The sequence below is a fragment of the Manduca sexta genome, chromosome 25 (genome assembly GCF_014839805.1).
Source record: "Manduca sexta isolate Smith_Timp_Sample1 chromosome 25, JHU_Msex_v1.0, whole genome shotgun sequence".
Classification (NCBI taxonomy): Eukaryota; Metazoa; Arthropoda; class Insecta; order Lepidoptera; family Sphingidae; genus Manduca; species Manduca sexta.
The window spans coordinates 7,773,248-7,799,255 of NC_051139.1; the positions used below are offsets into that span (position 1 = coordinate 7,773,248).

Genomic DNA, 26,008 nt, shown 5'->3' on the forward strand with positions numbered 1-26,008 from the left:
CAATCGGGCGGCTCAGTGTGAGGCGCGCCCTCGACACTGTCGTCCGCTCGCCGCGCCGCTCCCACGGGCCCGCCTAAACTTGCCGCGCTCTCGCAAACTTTACACAATAACACTACAAAAATAATGACACACTACGGTCCCAGAACAAAAATAATATACTAAACTTCTCATTCTATGAACTTTTGAGGCGGAGGAACGTTCAGGTGAGTGTATTTTGCACTTTTTGCCATTTTTCCAGTTGCACTTTTGATTGTGTTTATGTTTTATTACAGTTTAGAGTTTAATTTTTGTTCTCATTCGCTTTATGTAGAAGTTTATAGTTGGCTTTTATTTATAATTTTTGCTTATAATTAAAATTATCAGTGTTTTAATTATAAGTTTTACGTATTTATAATATTCAATAGTTATTGTTTCTATATCGTAGTTTAAAATCTTAATAACATGTATTATTAAATGTTTAACTATTATATATTTATTACTTCATCTCTATATCAAAATTCATAAAAATATAATCAAATATCTACATTATTTACATCATCACTTAGTCTAATTTAAATGGCTATCATGTATCACCCTTTCAAACTGCTCACTTCCTTTACTAATAGTTTGATAAATATTAGTATCCTGTGAAGTTAATGTAAGTTCAACACGCCAGCTGTTAATTAGAGTGGGCTGCCTCTATGTGCAACCAATAAACTGGTTATCTTCAATTAGTATTATCAGTCGTACACATTATGGTCTACGTTAAATAAGTGTTTGGTTCAACGCAGGATCGTAAAATAATTTAATTAAAAGATTCAATACCAAACATAATTCAATATTGAAATTATAAATACTGGATGATTTTTTGTATATTTTTTTATGTTCGTTTTTTAAATAAGTTATTTTTTGGATATTCATTTAAAGTAAAAATAAGTGGCAATGGGTGCAGGGCTTTTTTGACGATGTTCATCGCCGGTTTAGCGACTCGTACGTAATGCATATATCATAATAGATATTACGCACATTCGGATGCTATCGTACGTTTCCATAGAAACTGAATAGTTGTTTACGTGTATTTAATACCGAATAATTCAGGCCTAACTCATAGTTATTACTACTTATACTTCAATGCCAGTAAAATATACTAGTTATAATCAATTTAAAAGGTAGACTTGTTACCATTTTACATTATAATGACATTATAACGTGTCGTATCGATCAGTAGGTAAGTATATTATGTTCTCTTGGCGTGATTTCATTAAATTCATATTTTAGTATACACCTTACATACATATTGTTATAATTTTGTAATAAAGAATATCTCGACAGCAGTTCTAGACCACGTGCCAGATCTAGGTTCATTCTAAACAATATTTTCCCACGACTTTATTCGTTGTAAGTTTCGGTCTCACGGACACAAAGTCCATTTTACATCGACATCTCTGTTGTATAAAACACGTGCTACGGAGAGGCCAAGTTATGGTATCCCGGATTCTTACCAACTGACTATATAAATTACATCGGTCAGCGTAGCAAACATGCTGTTCAACTGCGGCAGCTCTGAAAATTAATAAGTTCTATTGCTTATTTTGCGAATGGAAACTAATATAAACGTGAATAATTGATACTTACGTTTTATACTACAACACCGATAAAAAATAAGGTTTTTTATTTATCCAGGCGAATTCAAGACGAGATTCTAGTCTGTAGGTTTAATCTAGGACGAGACCAAGGCGACAGCTTCGCCAAACTACTTTAATGAAAAAATGTCTAACCAAAATTTGGATTTTTAGAATTTCATTCATTTATCAAACTCTGACAACCTTAATACCGCGTACTAAAGTTGAACTAATAGGAGCACAATTGCGATTTTAATATTCCGTATAAAAGTAACGCTATATTGTGACTCGACACAATATCGGTGTGCAGCTTCCGTATACATTCAAGATATAATTCTATTTTCCACTGCTAGCATTTTTCAAAGCTTTAAAGTATGACTTGTTTGTGAAGTAATAAGGCGCAATATAGAAGGTGTAAATTTCTTTATTTTTTAACTGTAATATAGTATTGTCTACATCTTCCATCACTTTTGTACTACTGTCGCAAAAACCAAATGTTGCACAAATTTGAGGAGCACTAGACATTCCTTTGGCATTGTGCATATTTAAAGACTTACCATTAGGTGACTTCTGAACCGACTTCTATTCCTTTCAAAAAGGAAAATTCGGTATTATTCCAAAATTGAAAAAAGGCCACAATTGATCAGCTGATAGAAAACTGTATTCAACATCAATAAAAAATACCATAGTTTCTATCAAGTCTTCTGTGGTAAGCAGCGGTAAAAAGTACGAAGGATACGTGTTACGTACCCGTACTTTATTGTTTTAAACTACAAAATAAATTGAAACTAAAAACTCTAAGTAAATACTCTACAGATATAACAGTAAGTCCATCATAAATGAAGTTAGTATTAATGTTTAGGAACGGTGAGTTTACCGTCCGGTATGAAATTTCCGACGTTTGTAAACTTTGTTTCCGCAGCCAAGTTAGAGCTCGTCTGAGACAGCTCGCTCAAGACAATACACATCAAACTTAAGTTTGGAATCATCGATTTTAATCTTACCGTTTTCTAGTTCTTCTATGTTGTTTTCTTTAAGACTGAAGGTCGTGCCCGCTTTGGTAAGCCTAGATGGTGGCGCTTACGAGCTGCTTCCACTCCACTCTGTCTTGTGCTTGCCGCAGAGCATCCGTGACTGCACCACAAAGTAACCCTATGGTTATATACAAATATATCGTTACACTTACAATAGATTTTTTCTTCAATGGAAAACATAACTTGTTTATGCCATATATTATTTCAATGCTAGCTGTTGATTCCTTTTTTTTTGTCAACTTGAATATTCAGAAGACAGTCAGTATGGAAAAATGTAGCCAATCCTGGAAATTGTTTTTCTATAGGTATCTTTAACTGTGTATTTCCAAACCTACAAATATCTAATACTTTCTCATTTACAATATTAGTATGATTTACTCGGTTATGTGAATGCTCTTCGATATCTTAATGCAGTTTCTGATTAATTGGCTTATCTCAAATCGTGATTAAGATCTTACGGTTCACTAAATAGATTGGTTAGTAAGCGTCTCGATTATCATGAACATAATTATTCATATGGTAAAATTTATCATTATGTATTAAATAATTATAATCTTAGAATGACTTGGTAGCTTCGAGACTTAAAGATATACTAGCTTTTGCTCGCGGCACACATTAAAAAGATTTTCCAGAATACATTTTCCGGAATAAAAGTCCCATTTTATATTTTCCGGGGTATAGAAAGAAGCTTATGTAGTTCTCAGGGTATCAGAGACAAAAAATTCCCCATTTTTGCAATATTTTTTATTGATTCTCAGCTTCCATTAAGGACAGCGTTATATTATATAGCCTTATTATAGCCTTCTACGGTAAATGGGCTATCCAATTTAAAATTCGATTTTTTCAATTCGCACCTGTAGTTCCTGAGATTAACGCGCTCAAATTAACAACAAAGTTTTCAGCTTTATACTATAATATAGAAGTAGAGATTTTTTTATTCATAATACTTTTAAATAATGTACATACACATCAGAAAAAAGAGAGTGTATTCACTTAAAAATAAAGTATAATTGACGGTCTTATCACTCTAGCTAATTTCTTATTGACAACTTGGACAGCATGAAAACATGGAAAGGAAAAGATTTTGAAATTTATAAAACTAATGTCGGTATAGATCTCTGTCCGCGTAGGAATCTTTAAACAAAATAAAATCACCACTGGGAAATTTTCTGTGATGCTAAAAACTAAATAGTAATATGTTGACCCATAATTAATCTAATTGTGCCTTTATTCTAAACCTATTCAACAGTTAAGCATCTACTACCAAATATCGGGCCAATTTTCAGTATAATATTATGAAGGAGAAACCAGGATTCAATAGATAATACTACTCATGACCCACCTTTACATCACATCACGCAATTTAAACACCGCGTTCAAATACCTGGATTCGACTGCCGGATCGGAAGCAATCACGTTTAGTGGTTTAACTTCGAGTCCTACTCGAGACTCATGGAGGGCGAAGCACTCGGTTGCGGTTGTTGATAAGGCTAGTAATTTGAAAAATACTGAGTCATTTCATGAATGTTGTTCATGTGAATTATGAGTCATATATAATGTTCATGAAATGACTCAGTAGGACAAAAGAAGATATCCTGAGCTGACTGCCAATCTTTACTAGTTGGAGAGGCACTACAAGAAGAAGCAGATGAGCAATATGAGCCCTGTACATACACTGCTTTGTGCTTATTGGTGCTTCTTCTCCACTAATGACCTAGACTCTAGTTGGACTTCTGTTTCTTACAACAAACTTAGGCTTATCACCTGAGGATGATTATGAACTAACAAATCATTAGTCACTGGTTTGTACTTTGAAATAAAACTATTTTACCGCGGTTTTTTGTATCATAATTTTCTCCCGACGTTTCGACGACTTTGGAGCCCTCGTGATCCACGGGCAAAGTGAGGTGTTGGTTATCCGTAAAATCAAAGGTACAATATCTACCAACAATTTAAAATTATACAAATTTAATTTTTTTTTGCTCTTGCCGGTCCGATCTACGCAGAATGAGCAATAGTGTCCTTAAGACATTGGTAAAGGACAGCAAATATTCAAGAAATCTCTTGAAACATTGTTCACCAGTAATCCGAAGATGGACAATATCAGATCTTAAGTGTGTTTATAAAGAAATAACGTCGATGGATGTCAATTTCATTTTTTATAAATGATAATATTATATTCGCACGAGGTTCAATGTTCACAAACATGTTTTGTTTGAACTTTAAATTGATTGAACGAATGAGGGCGGGGTTCCACTATTTTAAATGAATAGAGGTAGAAATAAATTTTAAATAAATGCAAATACATATAAACTAAGTTACAATGTAAGGTTTAAAATTACAAATTTTAAAATTCGAGCTGAATATTAAATAGCCAGTTTCGGACGTCAAAAACCAACATCATGTCAATGTATTCGAATTCTTACTTTATTCTTGACTACCTAAATATAATTGAACTAATTTACGTCATTATGTCACAGTGGTATCAAGCCGGCTGAATAACTGTACACAAAATAACTGAACTATGACTTGCAGCACAAAATTAAGTTTCACAAACCCCAGACTGATAATTATTAAAAGTTGACAATATGTTCATTTAAAATATTAATGACTCAAACTCAATTAATAATTACAAACAAGCCAATAATCTGTGTCGGATAAATGTAACGAATTGTATAACAAGCCGCGTTAATAACATTCGAACCCGGGGATTATTCCTTGAAGCGGACGTCCAACTGACGCGACCGTCATATTGTGTGTTATGTTTCTTTATTTTTCCGATTAATTTTACCTTTTCGAAGGCCCATGGTGTCCATTGATATTGTAAAATGTACCTCAGGAAGTGTATTATAGATACCTATCATAAAAAAGTACTAAGGGTTTATTTGTAGTTTTTGATTCTAAATATGAAAATATCATAATATATAAAATCAAAATTTAACTATTTCAATTTGTATCTACATTTTATATATAAAATTTCGGTACCGCTTAAATATTTTATGAGAAAAAAAAAATTCGAGACTTCGTGGAAAAACCGTCCAAAATTAGCCGAACGCACCTAATATCATTTAAACAACATACCGAATTGATACAACAGCGCACCCATTGAGCTATATATACATACATAGTACGGTATTCAATCAAGTTATTCTTTTGTACTCCCGTAATAAAAACTTATAGCCATTTGGTTTCGATCCACTTCATCCTGTTTACGTGTCTAGTCGCTGACGTAACCCTTACGCGCCTCTTAAGTTTGTAAACTATCATAACGTATATGCTTATAAGTGATATGGCGAGATATTATGTGAAGGATAATAAGAAAGATTGATCAGAAATTGCTCTTTTTTGCCAAACTGAGAATTGGCCAAAATGTATAAAAATACCTAATATTCTTATTATAAAATTACCTATTTTTGAAAAATGGTTTTATAGTCCAATCATATTGTCCAACTTTTTGTTTCGTAAAAAAGCAAACATTAATTTATGTGTTTACAATTTTGATAGTATATAATATGTTTAAATGTTTCAATTTCAATATATTGCGATCTGTTTATTTAACAATCATTCTCAAACAATAATTAAGGTTAGCTGTATTAGCAGTCACAATTGAATGATTCAGGTTATTGGTTGCCCTCCTATGTATAATCTACCTGTGTGATTGAAGTACTGCACTTATATGAAGTAATTAATAACATAAATAAACTGTAACATTTAGAGAAGGATTATTTAAACTAAAAAATAGCGAAGTTATGAATCTTTATAACAAAACCCAATAAGTAAGCAAGAAGATAATCAAATAAATAATATAAAACTTAAAAAAAAATATTGGCAGAAATACCTATTCATGCATGTATGTAAATATATCTGATTGATACATTGTCATAATAAGCTCATACTTGTATCCGCGTAATAATACGAGTATGTGCAAATATTAATTAAAACGTACCCATTGCACGAAAGGACATGAAAATCGGAATGTATTCATTCGTTATTTAAATTCATTAATATCATTTAACAAAATTATATTGTTGCATAAATTTACAATATTTACTGATTTAATAAATCTCATTTGGTTGCGAATCGTAAGTTGATGTTTAATGAGAGATAGGGTGCTATCAACCAAAGTAGAAAGTATTAAGTTATATAGTCGAGTTTATAGACACTCAACTATATAAGTTGATAATTTCATTGGCTTTCATTTAAGAAATAAAATATTTTATGACCAATGAAAGAAGGACGGAATGGTTGCTAAAATTAATACACGTAAAAGTTACGAAGTCAGTTTAAAAACTTTAATTAAGCATTTGTCGTAAAATGAGTCATTATAATTAATAAATTTAATCACTATATTTTTGCACTATAACGCCATAATATTAGAAATAATGTCGCTTTTTACGAGATAGCCTTTTTTCTTCTTCTATTTTTTTAACTTTTAATGATAATATACAACTCTCAAAGGTTAAGGTTTTTTATTTTGTGTGATAAACTACCTAGACATTCGATAAATACCTTTTAATACATAGGTATGTATTACAGACTGCTACTTACATGAACTTATAAAATTCTCTATTTCTCCAAATCGCGTTATAAAATACCCAGCATGTAAAGGTGTTATCATTATTAATACTCATAATATAGCATGCAGAATATTACGAATCACTGCGATTTTTTCGAGCGTTATCGTGCGAAGTTACCGGTGGGCGACGACGCCCGATCTCATTCGAACATCGTGAACGCGATACAAACGCGCTCGATGTGCGAATAGTCGTAACTTTGAATCATTATTGAGTGATCAAGTGTCTCGGAAGGGACCGATACACTATCGAGCTCGCATACTGATATCACTCGATTTATAGAGAGAAACTGCTTTCGAATAGTTTCAGGTGACGTTAGCCAAGGTTGTTAGACGTTTATTTACTTATAACTAAAATATTCCAATATAAACTCTCAGGCACTATATATATTGCTTTAAAACTTTTCAATACCATGACATTTCTATCATTTATTTTCCCCGCTAAGAGAAACTCGACAAAAAATTTAATAAATACGGCTATGTCCAAATTTTTATTTATTGTATTGGATATTTACGCTGTCAACAAATGAAACGCTGGAAAGCTGTTTAGAATATTTTATGTAAATATTTTAGATTTTGTTTACAGAGTCACATGGATATACCAGGATTTTGTTCCTATGCCAGCAGAACATCGGCGTGACTGGAAATATGCAGCAACCTTGGTCGATATACTTACTGGCCATTTTTATGCTAGGTCTGGATTCTAAACTTGTTGGTGAGTCTATAAGCTACGTTCTTCGTCGTGATAGTTCTTTCTGAATTTAAATTAACACCTTTAGGGTATCTACTACATTTTAATAAATACATTACAATAATTGTAAAACCGCAGTAATCGATTACGCTAGGGTGTTGCGCGGCACTTTCATTTTCCTTTGGTCTACTACGTATAAAGCGACCAGTTAGTTCTTTCATTTAATATCATGGCACAAGTATTAAAGGCAGCACACAATGCTCGAAACAATGTATATTATTTAGCCACGTCACTGCGCTGTCGCTTAACGCGGCGTCACCTAAAATATACTAGATGCCTATAGTCATATCGTCGTTGTAGGTGGAGAACTAAATAACTCTAAATTTCTAGTTTCGAGATAAACGCGATTAACTGTGTTTTTTCGTTATTTTTAAGCATTACTAAAAAACTATGAATAATTTAATGTCGGTATTTTTATATATCTTGGGTCTTATTATGTATTATATTATGCATTAACAAAAAAAACTCTGACCTGAAGAATAAAAATTTAAAAAATAAAAACTTCTTATTTCATTTTGCCACAACAATGTTTTGTAAGTTTGCTGAAATAAACTAAATAACTTGTATAGTTATTTAGTTTTGCCACACTAGAAACCATATGGTAAAGTAATTATAAGGTTAAATAATTACAATTATAGAGTTTATTAAAGTGAATATCATTAGGATGTTCAATGTCTAAATTAAACAAATCAAGTTGTTTAGTTCTTCTACACACTTGATTAATTTTGTTTATAAACAATAAACTCGAGGAAGAATTAAACAACTCATTTTATTTAATTTCTTTACTATTGAACAGATTATAAGTCGCAGTTTATTGATTTTATTATTTAATTATTTACTTTTTCTACAACAAAATATATATTATTTGAATATATTTATTTCTTCACTTTTAACATAAAAATAGCTATAATTTCGAAACGGGATAAGATAATGAAATGCTTGTTAGGCCAAAATATGCGCCATGTTTTGGGCAACACAAAAGTGATGAAAGTCCAAATTGGCCAAAATCCGAGTTATTTAGTTCTCCACCTACAACAACGATATATTCTTATAAATAACGATAATTTCAGGCCAAGCATTTCAACCGGAATTCGCAGAACCTTTAATGAATTTGACCGTACCAGTGGGTCGAGATGCCACCTTTAGATGTCTTGTACACAACCTCGGAGGCTATAGGGTAAGTTCCAAATAAAACGGCTGTTCTATAGAAGCTTATGAATTTTAATTAAGAATCTAATAACATTTCAGGTAGGATGGGTAAAGGCCGATACCAAAGCGATTCAAGCAATACATGTTCACGTAATAACAAATAATCACAGGGTTGCCGTCTCACATAACGGGCAGACCATTTGGAATTTACACATTCGAAACGTTCAAGAGGAGGATCGGGGTCAATACATGTGTCAAATCAATACGGATCCAATGAAAAGCCAAGTACGATTATTGCTATCACAATACATCAATCCATTAATTTGACGTTAAAGCACTCCACTCCGGATCCTCGGCCGAGGATTGCCGTTGTCTCTTTATTTTTACTTTATTCGATGTTCTCTTTTTACTATATCCATGTATCCGTACTTGTCTGTACAGAAACTCTCTCGTCATTATTTCGGGCACGAACATTTTTCTGCTCTTAAATAAAATCTTATCCCTTGGGCCCCAGACCTCGGTCGGTAAAAGTACATTTCGAATATCATCTCGGCGATAGTACGCTATCAATTGAATCAGTATACCGACGACTAAAATAAAAAAGTAGATAGCGATTATAAAATAAAACATAAATAAATCTAAGGATGTTGATAGATTTGTTATGAAGTATGAATCCTCGTGTTCTTCAATATTCAAAAACTCCCATTTAAAATAAAGCATTAAAACCAAAAGTATCGGATTTAATACCCAGGTTATTTTCCAAAAATAGCTTGCTTTTATGCCAATCATAAATATTATATCAATATTGTGATTATTGTAACCATAAATCCAATAAAGGGCAATGGAAAATATGATGCTATTCATTATCTGTATTACTTCAGTTGCATCTTTTAGCATACTAGTCAGATCGGAGCAAAAGAAAGGAAACGATAAGACACATATAACTATACTGAGCATAAAGCAGGATACATTTTGATATTTTCGTGGTAACTCCATTTCAAGAATTAATTCTCTTAAATAAAGATAGAGTATCCATAAATTTGCAAACAAACAAATAAATATCGAGGAGAACCACATAAATGCCCAAATTGGCATTCCATCAAAATATATTAAAATTTCGGACATAGAAGCAAACATGGAAAAAAATGAACTTGAACCCAATTCTATAACATTTTCTTCTTCTCCATGATAGTAAGACATAGTTTTAACGCCACCGAAGCCTATAAGCGAATACATCACAGTTACAAATAAAGAAAACAATGGAACTGATACAGAGGTCATCGTAGCTGGACTTCTAAATGGTATATCACGTGACAAAAACATTATTATTCCACATCCTGTACCTACAGACAAGAAACCACGAATGAATGAGTTAAAACAATTGGTGAAAGTATAGTTATACCAATGAAGAGTTATTTTTGTCGCATACCACGTACCACTGGTAGATGTTGCTACACAGAATAATATAAACATTACCGTACAAATATAGGCTAATAGTAGTTTGTTGTAAACTTGTATAAATTTTTCCTTTTTGACAGTCAATACAAATAACATGAAGCCTATTGTAGTACTCGTTATAATTGCTTTCATTGGATGAACACAATGCGGCGAAACTATTGTTGTATTGTTACCAATTTCACGTTCGAAAAAACAATTACTCGCAGTTTTCATGCCGCAGTCATCTTCAAATAAAATTTGAGCTTCTAAACAGTGTTGAAATACGGATATATTAGTCCTTTTTACCATACATTTTGTAGTATTGTACTCGTCACAGGTAAACCACGGCGGAGGATCTAGGGCTGCGTAATAACGCGTATTCCAAATACCAAGTTGTCAATATCATTAAATAAACCGTTTTTAAAAGAATTAAGAAGAACAAGCCATACCCTGCATTGCATAATAATGGAAAGAAGTCCCACATAGATATAATGTTGCAATTCGTGTATTGTCCCAAACATATTTCCGAGTACACTAGTGGTAATCCCACAAAGATTATTGCTAATGCATGTATGGCTCCGTGCAAATAGAAGCCGTTATGCGATATTTCAGTAGGAGAGTAAGCCAGTGTTGTTTCGTTCATCATCCATACCCATAAGATTAGTTTGTAGCTGCCGTAATCTTTCCATCTACAATTAGTATTCGGACTGATATTTCCTGCAATGGTATCTTTATCTTTCATTTTATTTTCACTTGAGTATATTTCAAATTTTCACAATATACTTGACCTACGCGATTCTGCTTATGACATTTATTATTTTTTTTAAATTGTTTTTTTTTCTGTCAACGAAAGTATCAACAGGCGACAAATTGAAATTCACGGGAAAGATCTGTGGGGTAAAACGGTACGCAGCGGGTAATGATTCGTGCATGGTGCACCTAAATTATTGCGCCGGTTTGTAATTTATACGCAGGCCTGATAATAGCATAAATCGCCCGCGGTGACAGCGCCACTGTAGGTCTCGCCGACGTTGACGCGGCATGGTGCCACTTGACGGCCCGTTTACCTCGATAATTGTTTTACAAACCAATAGTGTTGTTATGACGAGAGTTCATAAATTGATTACTTCTTTCATTTATTTATTTTTACTTTTTATATTCTCAGTTGTTAATTTTCATTGCTTGTTAACCGACTCCAAAAAAAGGAGGAGGTTATCAATTCGACGTGAATGTTTTTTTTTATGTCATCGCTAAACTGTTTTAAAGTATTATTAAAATCTCTATAAAAGTCGCTAAATTCAAGGATAGTATACCTTCTAGTCCTACAGAAGCAATGCTATCCTCGTAACTGATCTATAATTCCACTAGATGGGATACCTGGAAGTAGTAGTTCCTCCAGACTTTGTGTCAGAGGAAACATCAGGTGACATGATGGTGCCAGAAGGTGGAACCGCCAAAGTGTCTTGTCGAGCGAAAGGTGTGCCAGAACCACGTGTTATGTGGCGAAGAGAAGATGGCGCTGATATAGTTTTACGGGATGCAAATGGCGTGAAAACTAAAGGTATGAGTATAACAAAGTAAAGGCAAAATTTTATTATGGTCTTGTATGGCATTAAAACGAAATTAGTGTAATAAATTAAAGAAACAATATTATTAAGGTCTTGAATCTTGGCAATTGGAGAAAATCTTTACGTTAGCAAATCCCGAAATAGTTACCAGTACCTATATTTAAATTATTTAGTACTTAATTATACGTATACTTTAATTATTATCGTATGTATTTCGTTATCATTTCGTCCTTTCCATTTATAAACAGCCATACAACACACAGCCACGACATTGTAGTTTTTATTTGTTTACTCTTGCGATGTAAACAAATAAAAACTACAATATCGCATTTTATAAGTTAAGTCTATTTCATGATATAGGGCAAATAAAATAATTTAGTAATTTGCAGTGGACGTTTATGAGGCGGAGGTGTTGACCCTCGCAAAGATATCCCGTTCTGACATGGGAGCATATCTCTGCATCGCAAGCAATGGAGTACCACCGACAGTGAGCAAGAGAATTATCATCAAAGTACATTGTAAGTATAGCAATTTAGTATTTCCGCTGGTATTTTACTTAAACTTATAACTAATTAAAAAATCTTTTATACATCATATCTACATAATAAAATATGACACGCTAAGTTGATTAAAGAAGTAATTCAGTAGTCCGACATAAATCGCATGACCATCAACTCGCGTTGCCTTTACATGACTACGCACTTATCAACAGGTTCAGTTAGGTCACTGCCGTGCCAGATAATAAGTAATTATTAAGCAGCCTCATTATAATAATAATATTTCACACAATGATTATAATAATAAACATTACTATAGAAGATAAAATGTGAGTTTGCATCATTAACGATACCCCTTTTTTCTAAATATTCCCAAATTTTTGTGGGCAAGTTCAGTCCGAGGACGAAATTGGTCCTCGCCAAATTCGTGGTAATTGTTGTTTATCTCGGCAACTTTCAGAGGTTTCGTGTTATTAATGGTGTTATTTAATGTCAGCGAGTAGTAGCTTTTAATTATTTTCTGGCTGTAAGAGACTGTTTGTGTCTTCGCGTCAACTCGAGCGGACATTTTGCTTTTATGCAAGATTTAACTTTAATATTATTAGTCTTCTTAAACACTCGTTAAGAATTTGGAATTCTTATTCGTGAGCATTCTTTATTCTTTACGAGTTGTTACTTAATTAAATGTAATAAATTTTTCTACAGTTCATCCTGTTATTCAAATTCCAAATCAGCTGGTGGGAGCGCCGTTGGGCACGGATGTCACGCTCGAGTGCTACGTCGAATCCTCGCCAAAATCCATAAACTACTGGGTTCGGGATTCCAGTGAGTGACTATATCTTACTATTACTATTTACTACAATATTTTACTTATGTCCTAATATAGTATGTAAAATAATAATTATCATATATTTCAACCTATCATGACATTCCACCCTTTATGTATGGAAGAGCGGCGAACGGAATAGGCCAATTGGTCTGATATGGATTGCACCCTGATACTGATAATCATTGTAAAGTACCAACTTTCCTTTCCACATTTCTAGTATTCAAAGTTCGATTCCTGTTACAGCTTCCAAACTCTAAATCTATTTAACGTTTTTTCAATGTCAGTAACGCAGTCACAGTTCTTCTAATCTCATCTAATTCTTTCAATATAAGAAGACAGTAATTACCTATTAGATGAGCTATTCGTAGGGTTGCTAGTTGCTACCTTCGTAAAAAAATATTATTTAAAATTCAACACCGTAACAAAATTTGAATCTTCTGTAAGTTTGAATGACCGTTAAGAAGTTATTTATTTAACTTGAGGGTTAAACTATTTGTTCCATTCAAAATCATAACATTATTATAAAGTTTGATTGTCATGTTTTCTTACCCTTGGCTCAGCAGTTTTAATAAGCTCCTTACAACTTAGTGAAAAGGAAGAAGTTGTGCTTGTTTTTCTTTAAATATTACGTCACTCGGCATTTTAATATACCGCTTAAACATACAACCCAGCAAAAAATATCAATAAGTTATTTCATATGTGAGAAAATATTATCAAAGTACATACACAATTTACTTTATAATTATAATATCCAAATTATGAATTTAGATTTTCGTAATGCCTTAGTAATTTCAGACTTACAAGAGGATTCTAATATGTCAATGTCGAATTATTGAACGATAAAGTGAACTATTTAGTTGCTATATAAAAACAAAAATACTTTTTGGAGGCTTCACAAAGATACCTATTCTAAATAAATTCCTAAACAGACTAAATGACCCAACAACCTGCCTAAGGCTTGGAATCACCCGTGACGTAAAAATTTCTGCCAGGAAGAACCGTTTCGTGTCTACTAATCAGTTTAGCACGCCTTTGGGAATTTGTCGCCCGGATTCTATAACAATTAAGAGATACACGCGATTGACCTTAACGTTGTGGTCGTAAATGAAAAGAAACGGGAATGTTTAAGAGAATTATCTTATTTAGGGTATATAAACTGGTGCCATGATGGTATGTCTCTCGTATCTTGGGGCTATCTAGGTAGGTACAACTGCAATATATATTTTATTGCCAAGCAGCAATGTGCATGCACTGTTAGGTTCCGGTTTCGAGGATATTAGCCAGCTTACTGGACATTTAAATTAATAGATCACATATTATATCGAAATTTTAATAATTTTTATAATACTTTCATTTACACCGCTGCCTTTCCCTTCCTTAATGATTATTAATTGAAATTATTATTAAAATTAATAACTCATATCAAAACGGTTTCGGCTAACATATTTAAAAAATGCTACATCAAAAGATTTTAATCCGATAGTAATTAGAATTATTTTGGCACCGAAACGAAACGTGGGCGTACTTGCAAGTAATGAGGTATTAAGCTTTAATTTACGAGTGCGTTGGGTTTAAGTCTTAAGAAAATTGACCTATTGTGGTAAAGACAAAGCTAGTTATTTCCGTGCGAGTGGACGCGGCGCGTTTACGACTCTGAGCGGCCGACAATGCTTTTATAATTTATCTCCTGCGGATGTGCGATATTGCCGCCATTATCTTTATCTTGCTATTTTGTCACGTGTGATATTAGACGGTCCGAGGATAAATTCGCCCTGGTTAGAAAGAGATATTTTCTTGCGGCTTGTCGGTTTCGATTATAACTTTATCGTGTTGGCAAGATGTTGCTCAAGACATGGATGAATATTTTTTAAAATCATTACTCATTTGTATAGAAGTATAAACGTTTAAATAAAATTACATGTCATCCGGCGTTATTTCATAAATATTGTGGAACGGCCTGCCGAGACGAATGTCCGCAGATTCAAAATCCCTGACCATCCATACTTCTGACTTTTCTAAATATTATGTGGGTTCTTTATGAATTATCGCTTGCTTTAACGGTGAAGGAAAACGTCGTGAGGAAATCTGCATACCTGAGAAATTCTCTATAGGAATTCCGATTATGCGTGAAGTCTACCAATCCGCAGTAGGCCAGCTTGGTGGACTAAGGCGTCATCCCCATTCAGTAATAGAAGAGGCTGGTGCCGTGGAACAGTATATAATACAGGACTAATATTATTTTATTATTATTTAACCTTTATCAATTATCACTTAACTTGAATCATTGATCTAACATGCCGTAATTATACAGCCGGGTTTAACGTGACACAGTCTGGCAAAGCAAGTTTCGTTGGTAAAACAAACATTCCACCAACTCCACTCTGGCTTTTGATTCGGCAAGTTTCGACTCAACCGGCCGCACTGGCGCGATTACTATCACAACTAACTTAATCGATACAAACGCCATGTGCATATAAATTATCACAAAATACAATTAAATATTAAATACTTACTCATTATTTCAGATTTCGGGGTAAAGCAAATGAATACTTATGACTTATAAAATGGGAATCGCAACAAAAACATAAATGTGAAAAAGGCCATGTTCGTAACAAAATCATTTGCAATATGTACTCAGATCTCGGTTTTACTAATAAAATAGTCAAAAACTTAACAAATACCTACAAATACATGCAATATGCATGCATGCATACAAGTATTTAATCAAGAATAATCAAAAAGAATTGAAGCTATTTAATTGTACTGTATACTCCATTCACTCCTTACTGTATACAACAATGTTAAGATTAAGAATATAGCTATTACCCTGTAACGTCAAGTAAAGTAATTACTTAACTATTTATCTGATAATAAGGTGCAGTTTTAGATTATCTTTTGTTACACAAAATGAAAAGCAAGGCGTCGCACGAAAAGCAAATGCATCTTGAATGAAATCTGCATGATACGAAACTATCCTTACATTTCACCGCTTATAGTGCTGAGTTTTATACTTTGCACCAGTTCAAATAGATATAAACAGAAGTCCGCAATTCAATCTTCTACGTAATAACTTTGCATAACTATTGCACATAAAAGTTTTTAATTAGATTATTACGCTTGAACTAGTAAGTAATGGAGGTACAAGTTTTAGCGAAAATATCATCGTATGTCTTGTAAATATATTTATATGTCTTACCGTCATTGGGATCGAAATAAATATGATATTTTTCTCGGGCATTTAAAAAAAATAAACATGGTATTTTAATATAATTTTAGTATCAGAGTATACAGCGTTTTAGATATTATATAACATTTTTTTACAAATATTTTTCTTTAGAACTTGCTGAAACTACTATCATTAGAGACAAATATATTTTAATATCAGTTCGTTTTTATGTTTCTTATCTTAGACAAGTATGAGGTTCCTGTGGGAAATTCCATAAACATTATATTCTCTAACGCAAACAAATTGTGAAGCTAACGTAACATAAACCAACGAATATTTTAGCATCAACTTACTACATACTACACAATATTTGGGATATATTATTTTTATAAACGTGGACCAAACACCACGAAACAGTCACGAAAATATTGATAAAAATAAATCATATTTATTCTGTTTTGATAACGCAAATGCAGAAACTTATCATTTCATGTCGAGTGGTATTCTTACATTATATTCAAATGTGTGAAATGATCATTACCCGCCCCCTGCGAACAAGGTTATTCGAGCACGAAATGTTCGTTTATTCAACTGATGAATCCATATTTTATTCATATTGCCATGTATGAGACGAGGAGTTGCGACTCCTCTCTGAGATCCATATAAAATTCTTTAGAATTACATGCCTCTCACATAAATCTTTCATAGGAATATAGCGATAAGTTTTAACGCTTTTTGCTTCTATCTATTGTAATTTTAATTCAAACATTTTAACGTCATACAACATTTATCTAATAAAAGGTTTTATGTTGGACTGGCATTTGAAAAATTAATTCGTGTTAAATGCTTGGATAATTTAATAACAATGAAATAACTTTTTTAATGTATTAATGTAGATAGAGTTCAAATTACAGTACATTTTGTTACTACTTATACGGCCTAAATTAATAATTCCAATAAAGCGCCAGTCTCAACAAATATTATGGTAAAATTAAAAAAATGGCATTCCCAGACAGAACCAAATTCAAAGTTTCCAATAACCGAGCGCGTCACGCAAGCCCGACCTCATAACCACTGCGTATAAAGTCAAATGTGTGCCAATAACATTGAAAAGTGGTAACATTACCCCTGAAGAGTTATAATAAAATCTCGCAGATACCTGTAGTGAAAAATCCATTAACACTTACCCACGCGTAAAATAAACCATAGTAGCTTAGACATAATAAAACAATATATTCTTCGAGATACGTTCTTATTACGCTGTACAAGATAGATACTCGGATGAAATGTGTAACGACTTGATGACTAGAAGGTTCGCTGTATGTTTAGGAGTCCGTATCTCAAAAGGAAATCTTTATAGGATCAGTTTGTTGTCCGTCTGTTTGTCCGTCCGTCCGTCTGACACCCTTTTCTCAGATACTGAGGTATGAAGTTGAAATATAAAAATAATAGTCAGGTCAACGGTCTCTTTTGGCTGTGAAATCAAACTTGCAACTTTACGCAATCTCAATATTTCTATAATTTTGTGTCGCATAGTTTGCGATTACACAAGGAAATCTAAACGTATGGGGTATTTGCCGTTGACCTTGAACCATCTAATTTTGTACTAACCAATGTCTTATAGCACAATATGTAAAGAAAAATCTGAAAACCGTAAATATACATACTTTAAAAACAATTTACTATTACAAACTATTACTAAATAAATTAAATTATACTATTAATAAATAAATAAATAAACTTATTTGCGACTGGTGCAATAACCATGTCTATGGATCGAATATCAAAGTAAGGTTTGTCAAGTTTGAACTTAGATACTTTAAATACTTAGCTAACCTACCAAGAAGTTTTTACGACTCATTTGATGCGCAAATACAACTCGCAATTGTCCGGTTTTTATTTCAGTGACGGTACTGCTTGTGACGAAATAGACCTTTTTTTATATAAAAAATTTGATTAGAATGTTTTGTGGCAATAATCTTATTGTATATAGATATCATTAAAGAAAAAAGAAGTGAATTGATTGGAATAAGTTTTCGGAATTTCTTAGTTTAACAAGGAATGTAGTTAAATTATTCTAGTCGGTACTTGTTTAAACTGTAAATCGTGCCTTCACATGCTCGAACCTAGTTCAGGTAACTATTGTGTAATATCCAAGAACATACATGAGATGCTCGGAATTGGAATTTGTACCCTTTTTATGTAATCTACAGAAAAAAAGCTATAATTTTAAATTTATTGAATACATTGATTAAATTACCACATGTGGTGGATATAAATTTGCTATCCAATGTGGCAGTGGTTCCCTAGTTGCACTCTAAGCTATCGCTTCGGAGATAAAAATTCGAGCAATAAAATACTTTCAGCACAAAATTTGACGAAAATATGGAGCCATAAAATCCGAAATCGCACAGCAAAGATTTTACATCGTGATAAATAAGTTAATGTTAAACTCCTGAACAACAAATGTTTATGTGGTGTTTATGTGAGACAATATTATGATTTTTAAATTTAGAGGAATGTTGTTGAATTAATAGAAATAGATATCCATCTGTTTATTTAAGGAATATATTCAATTTAGCTTTTTCTCGTGGCTTCACTTACGTGAAAAATGTTTAAAAACAAATTCCTATTATATAAATTTCCGGAATAAAATGTAGGCTACGTCCGTCCTAGGATCTCAAACTATCGCCATAACATAATTCATCGAAATCGTTTCAGTTGTTTAGCCGAGAAACCGTAACAGATAAATATACTTACATTCGGATTTATAATGTACCAGCTTTTGATCGCGGCTTTGCCCGCGTATAATAGACCTTTTTCCTGAATAATAGACCTGCTATAAAAAGTAGCCCATGTCCTTCTTTGGGTCTTAAATTATCCTCACACCCAATTTCTTCGAAATCTCTTTGGTAGTTTTTGAGTTTATCACGTTCCGACAGATGGACGTGGAGGAGACTTTGTTTTAGAAAATTACCTATGTATTTAAGAAAGGATGGATGTATAATACAATAACTTAATCTTTATCCTTTAGTTGAGAAACCGATAAATTATCAATATTCATATTATCTTGAATATACAGCTTACATTTCCTTAATTTCAGAATACATGTATTGCTAGCGTCAGATAATCTTTATTCTCTCAGGACATACGAAAGCAAGTCTTTAGCTTTATTACCTTAATAAGATAATAACAATAAAATCGATTACACCTTATTTTATAAAATCATATTTTCAAAACAATTTTTGCTCAAACTCGATATATCCATAATAAACACGTTTCGCAGTATTCCAAATATAGATTAACCGTATTTCATAAATGCCAATACACAGCGATTATGGACCCACGTCAATCCCTTGTAACTGGAAATCACAGAGCCAGCTAGAAAACGAAGTGTAATGAGCTAGATGGAGCCACGGTGGGCATTATTTCGTATTCCCAGCGTATTGCACAGCCGACGGCGGTTTCGCAAAGTTCTCCATTCGGCAGTTGTCGCGTGAAATTTACGGGTTAATTTTCAATAGAAACGGGTTTTGAGCTTCTGGGAATTTTAAGTTACACATTATTCTCGACCTTAAGGCTGAGAATGCAAAACATAAATACAATTTCGCTTAGTTTATGGAGCGACGTAGAAAAAAACTAAAATATAGCTCTATAAAATTAATCACCAAGAGCAAAGCTACCTACATTCTCTTTGAGGACGTAATTTCATTAGGAGCGGTGCCCTGCAACCGTAAGAGCTATGTATGCGACTGGTCCATTACGTGGCGCAGTTTAGAGCACTGCTCAATGTCTCCAGGGTGTTCTGCTAACAATACTAGTAACCAACTAATATCCAAAGGCTAACCTCGCACAACTAGTTTCAGTGCTTGTGAAGAACGTTTTTGGAGCTACAATACCACACATAATATTTATAAAAGCTATAGTGGGTTCTAGATAAAATTTAAGTAGCGTTTTTTTGGAGTTTGACGGTTTTATTCAGAAATAATTGTGTAACGAGGGAAACGCATTGAGGACGCAAGTTGTTTTGCGTCTACGTTATGATCCGTGGTAGGTATTGTCAGGCCACAAAGCCCTTTGTTCGGCCGCGAACTTGCGTCGAGTGACTGGCGCTTTCACTCCGGCTCATTGCGAAACCAGCCTGAAAGGGCAAACAGTACAGGATCGTCATTTTCGTTTGTCATCAATCTATGTTAGGGCGGCTGACATGTAAGTGTTAATTAAGCAGGCCTCACTCGAGCGTAATTAAGAGTGTTACAGTGTTATTTTAGACATTAATTGAGATGAAATTTCTTGTTATAATGAAACGGGCGGGGGAGGCTCGGGTTTGTCGAGTAATTTTGTTCGAAGGCCATCTTCGCCGCACGTCGTAAAGCCGGAGTACACTGGAGAGTAAACAAACCGAAGTTTCGATCGAAATGAAGATTAGAAAAAGCGTTACTGGTATTATCATTTCCTTCCAAAGTTCATAATGGGTGAAGTCATAAGTTAAACAGTTTAAACGGTTCCAATAAAAACAAAGTGTTTAAATCGTAATATGTAAGAACAATGCAGTATCGTGTGAGATATTTTATTGCTAGTAATAAAAAGGGGCGGGTGAAAAGAGCGTGTTTAACACAACGGGCGGTGCGGTAGTGTTTTCCAAAGAAAGCCAGTCGCTTTATCATTTGCGAACAACAGGCACTAGAGGCTTACCATAGCTCGGAGGCGGCCAACGACATACTTATGTGCCCCAATGTAGAGATTGTTTGGGCTACGACTAAAGGGGTCTACCAGGAAATGTCGCCGATTTGGCGTTCCGTGAAAAATATCGTTTCCCCTGCTACGAACCATTGTTGCTGTATTGTTTACCTTATCTTATGTCGGCTTCTTTGACTAGAATCAAAATTCCTTTTGTTTATTGTATTTAAATTTTCTTTTTGATATTTATGTTTGCATATTTTCTGTTATTTTTCGTACCTTTATATAATATGATTGACAGATATAGTTATAACACAACAGATTAACTAATTTCTCCGTTATCTTTGACGTTTTTCCGGTTTAGATTCAGGATGTTTTGTAGAAAAATTATTGCAAGACAAAATAAAGATAAAACCATGCCTGAAATGTGTCGCACTTCTAAAAGGAAGCTGCGGAACCGTATCCCATTCTATCCCGCCCGAATGTCCCAAACGATTATTTTGTTACTATATTTTTATAGGGTTGTTAAAAATGATCATATTCTGTGAGAAAATCATATCACCTGCAACACCCTCTATTCCTTTAGATCAAACTTGATTTCTGATAATTAGATTTGCATTGACTTTTAGGACATTAAGTCCGCGAATAGCATCCACGATTGCTATTTTTTAATAATTTTGTTACTTTTAGATGAAATGGTGATATCTTCAAGCAAGTACGAAGTGGTGAATACTGTAATCAGTTCGTTCGAAAGCAGAATGGCTCTTACGGTCCGCGGTTTAACTGCGACAGATGTTGGAGGCTATCGATGCGTCGCTAAGAACTCTTTGGGTGAAGTCGACAGCGTAATACGACTTTATGGTGAGTGACTTTCCTCACTTTGATTCAACTTATTCGTTTATTATTTATTGGATGCGTTTTAATACAGTAAGGAAATATTGTTTTTTTTTTTTATAAAACCAGCAAATGACGAAAAAATAATTATTTAATACCTTTGTTGGTTCTAAATAAATAATTTAAAGTTACCACTTAAAACATTGATTCGCGTCGTATTTATGTTACCGCGTAATTTTTTACAAAAAAAGCAAATATCGCACGTTGAAAACAAAAGTGGCATTATACGAAATTTGACGGTATTGAATTAGAGAGAAATTAATTTTCGCTGACGACTGGACACGTACTGGATTAGTGTCAGTTTTATGTTTAACGAACAAACACAAAACTTAAAATTATGAAGAGACACATGTGACGTCATCTAGTGATACCCTAAGTGACCTATTGCGATTTAAAATGTCGCTCTAACCCAATACCGTCAAATTTCGTATAATGTCACTTTTGTTTTCAACGTGCGATATGATTTCCTTGTACGTACTTACAAGTATTTAGGGAAAGAATCCTACAAATTTTTATTCCTATTGTTATTCATAATCATTTTACGAATTATTTAAGAAGAAACATTGACATTTTACACCATGATTTTACTTTTGATATACAAGAAACCTTTATTTATTTCGCAGAAATACCTGGACCATCTATAAAGAACACCAGCGCGACAGGCAAAAAAGAAGAATACAAATATTCTACGCCAATAGAAGGTCCCGATAATCAATTTGGTTCCGCGGACAGGTCCGATGACGAAGATGAAAAGGAAACTGTCATGGATGTCACAGACACCGTCGAAAACATGGTCAAAACAAACAGAAACAGAACAATTAACTACACACAACTAAACTCTATACACGAACACAAGCTTAGCAATAAAGTACGTAAAATTATTAATAAATTCGAAATAGACGAAACATTCACGAACAGTAGTTCTGAATTACATTCTTCTATACATGCTCTAATAGTTGTAATTTTGGTATTGTATTCAAATGCGCATTGTACGTTAAGTCTTTGAGACGCATATTCTTGTTCCACTAGTAAATGATTACAGCTCAGGGCCCTTATTCTGTATGATAGTGTAAACGCTTAACGCGGCCGTGTCATGTTATCTTCGAGAAATGTGCGTGGAATGGTATTCTGTAAGCCAAATTTCTATAGTCCTAAACATGATGCGTTGTGTTACGTGCTTGTTACGCACTGTCAAAATAATGTGCGGGATAGAGAATAAGGCCCCAGTTAATGCAAATGTTTGAACAATCATACGTAATGACGTGCCAATTTCAGTTCGCACGTTTCAATGATTGCAAAACCTACGTTTCAGCTGTTCATACCAAACTACGCCTACGATCAACATATATCCAGTATGTACCTCTGTAATATAATTTAGATAATTCTATAATGTTTGCGAACTAAAAATATATGTGAAGTATCGTATCGTTTTAAACAAATTATGTGAATATTTCGTAGTGGAAGGAAAATTTATATTGATGAGCGAGTTCCGGGGCTACGAAAATTAATATCCTACCGATGTACTATCAAGATGATATCAGCATGTTACCTAGCAAATATAAGATTTATATAAAGGTTTTTAAGCTCCAAAATATATTATCGGTTATTGGATTTCAGTACATAAAAAGTATTCTTAAGTAAGGCTTTACGTAGAATGATGGATAGAAGAGCTGTTTTATTACACAATATCACTCAAATTTTAATGTACTTGCGAGAGTTGGGATATAATTCCCATATGGCGCCTCAAGAAGAATCTACGTACTGGGTGGGTACAGAATGCATTAGTAAAAATTATTTACGTTCTTAGCCTAATAAGTAAACCCTTGTGGTTGATCTCTCGAAGAGTTGCAAAACTATAATTGATGTCTAATGAAGGACAAGTGCTGCAATCTTTACCTTACTCTATGAGATATCTGGACAGTGGACAGTGGCTCAAAATTGGCGAGTATAAATCCAAATAGCCATCAAGTTGATCAGGGATGTTAAATAATATTGTGGCCTAAATCTAAACTGCTAGAATGTTGTTTTGTGTTTTTATTAATGCGAAAAAACACTTATGTTTAATCTTAAAGTTGATGTACAATATTTATTATGTGATATCACCTTTTCGCATTTTTTTTTATCGTAACTCAGTAATGTGGCTTGATTGCACTTGTTGTTAAGCGAATGAAGCCCAAAAAAAAAATTAAATTTGAACTTTTCATTTTATAATAATAAATGAATAATAAAATAAATAGGACATTATTTTATTACAGTTTACTTATAATATATCTAGAGTATACATCACTTAATTCAATACATTCATTTAGCAATTAAAAATCAAAACCTAATTTTATGAATACCTATAGATTAACTAAATTTGAGACATGAGCAGAAAAAGTGCTTTACCTTTTTATTGGCAAATACAAAACAAAAACAATGATAAACATACTTTGATTTCTTAATACTCAAAAGGAATCATTATTTATAATATATTACTAAAAAAGTGATAATAATATAACCCGTTATATTATGAAATATATACATAATAATCATTTATCACCTTTATAAACGTCATATACCTACTTAATATGAAATTATAACGATAATTAAATAGTGTTTTATCTATATATGAAGACTGTACAAGGGATTGTATATTTCTTTACCATTTTCCAGTCAAAGATGTCAAAATAGTATGATAGAGATACATCAAATGTAAGGCTTATAAATATTTGTTTATGTACACATTGATACCAAAATATAATGGTATTTATATTATAAATTCATTTCTACAGTCTTCAATTTTGTGAAGGTATTACGCGTTATATTTTGAGTATATGATAACAATATCTGAAAAAGTTAAACTGTAGACAAAACACTATATATTATTATTATATAAGTAGTACAGTCCTTACAAGTATGTATAAAACATTAAGGGCCATAACACACACAATACTTTTAGTATGAAGCCATTCCGAAATTGATAGTTGCATGAAGTTGCCGCGATGCTGTATCGCACCTCCGCAACATTCAGTAGAAACTATTTCGCGATTTTAGGTTATTTAATACAAGATCGTTGATGGCAAAATAATCTTGATTCTTGTCCTTTTTGGAATAAAAAAAAAACAGTTTTTCGGTATTTATAATATTTAGTTAATACTAAATTCTCGTTCTTCAATGCAGCGAAATATAATTGTTATCTGTCCTACATGTTAATTTACACATTGTTTATAAATACTTGGCCTAAGTCTGTATAAAAATGTTATTAGGTCACATAAACAAATTGATATAATAAAGTTGTTAGATATTTATAGTCGTTTTAATTTATAACCTCAAAAAAGTATTTATAATTTATATGGAGTATTTTTATATTTCTTATGTTCAAGACCAGTGTGACAGTCGGTCTTCTTTATTAATCTTTCGCATTTCGCCTGACCTTTGCCTTCCTTGAACATAGGGTCACTCACCGGTCTAATATCTTCTATGACGTTAAGTCAACGCAGATTCGACCAAACCCGACTATTTATTGCCTAAGTACAAATCGTGAACAGTAACCAGTAACCACTTTAAACAAAATTTTACTTTGTACGGGATCGACAAACTGTAATGGTAATTGGAATAGGTTTCAATAGATTGTCGACTGACGAGAGACTTTTACCCCTCAGGAGTCGACATAATTATGCCGGCCTGTTAGAACCGGATATACACAGGCTGATCCCGGTACGCGGCACACTTAGGTGGGCCACTATGGACTTTTGTGGATATTTAATTATTATGTCACCTATACTTTCACAAAAGTTTGTGAGATTATTGGTGTTTAAACGTGGTTATTTCTGTAACTTCTGTTTTG

At 33.1% G+C, this 26,008-nt stretch overlaps 1 protein-coding gene across 1 annotated transcript; it reads left to right on the plus strand.

Moving 5' to 3' along the window:
• LOC115450840 (lachesin) lies at positions 1–23,648 on the plus strand. The gene is made up of 9 exons (XM_030178955.2): positions 1–203; positions 7,795–7,923; positions 9,030–9,136; positions 9,208–9,393; positions 11,914–12,106; positions 12,503–12,631; positions 13,316–13,435; positions 21,976–22,146; positions 22,803–23,648. Exons 2-9 carry the CDS (start codon positions 7,857–7,859, stop codon positions 23,183–23,185), a joined length of 1,356 nt encoding a protein of 451 aa, XP_030034815.1. The 5' UTR covers positions 1–203; positions 7,795–7,856; the 3' UTR covers positions 23,186–23,648.
• The last annotated feature ends 2,360 nt before the right edge of the window (positions 23,649–26,008 follow it).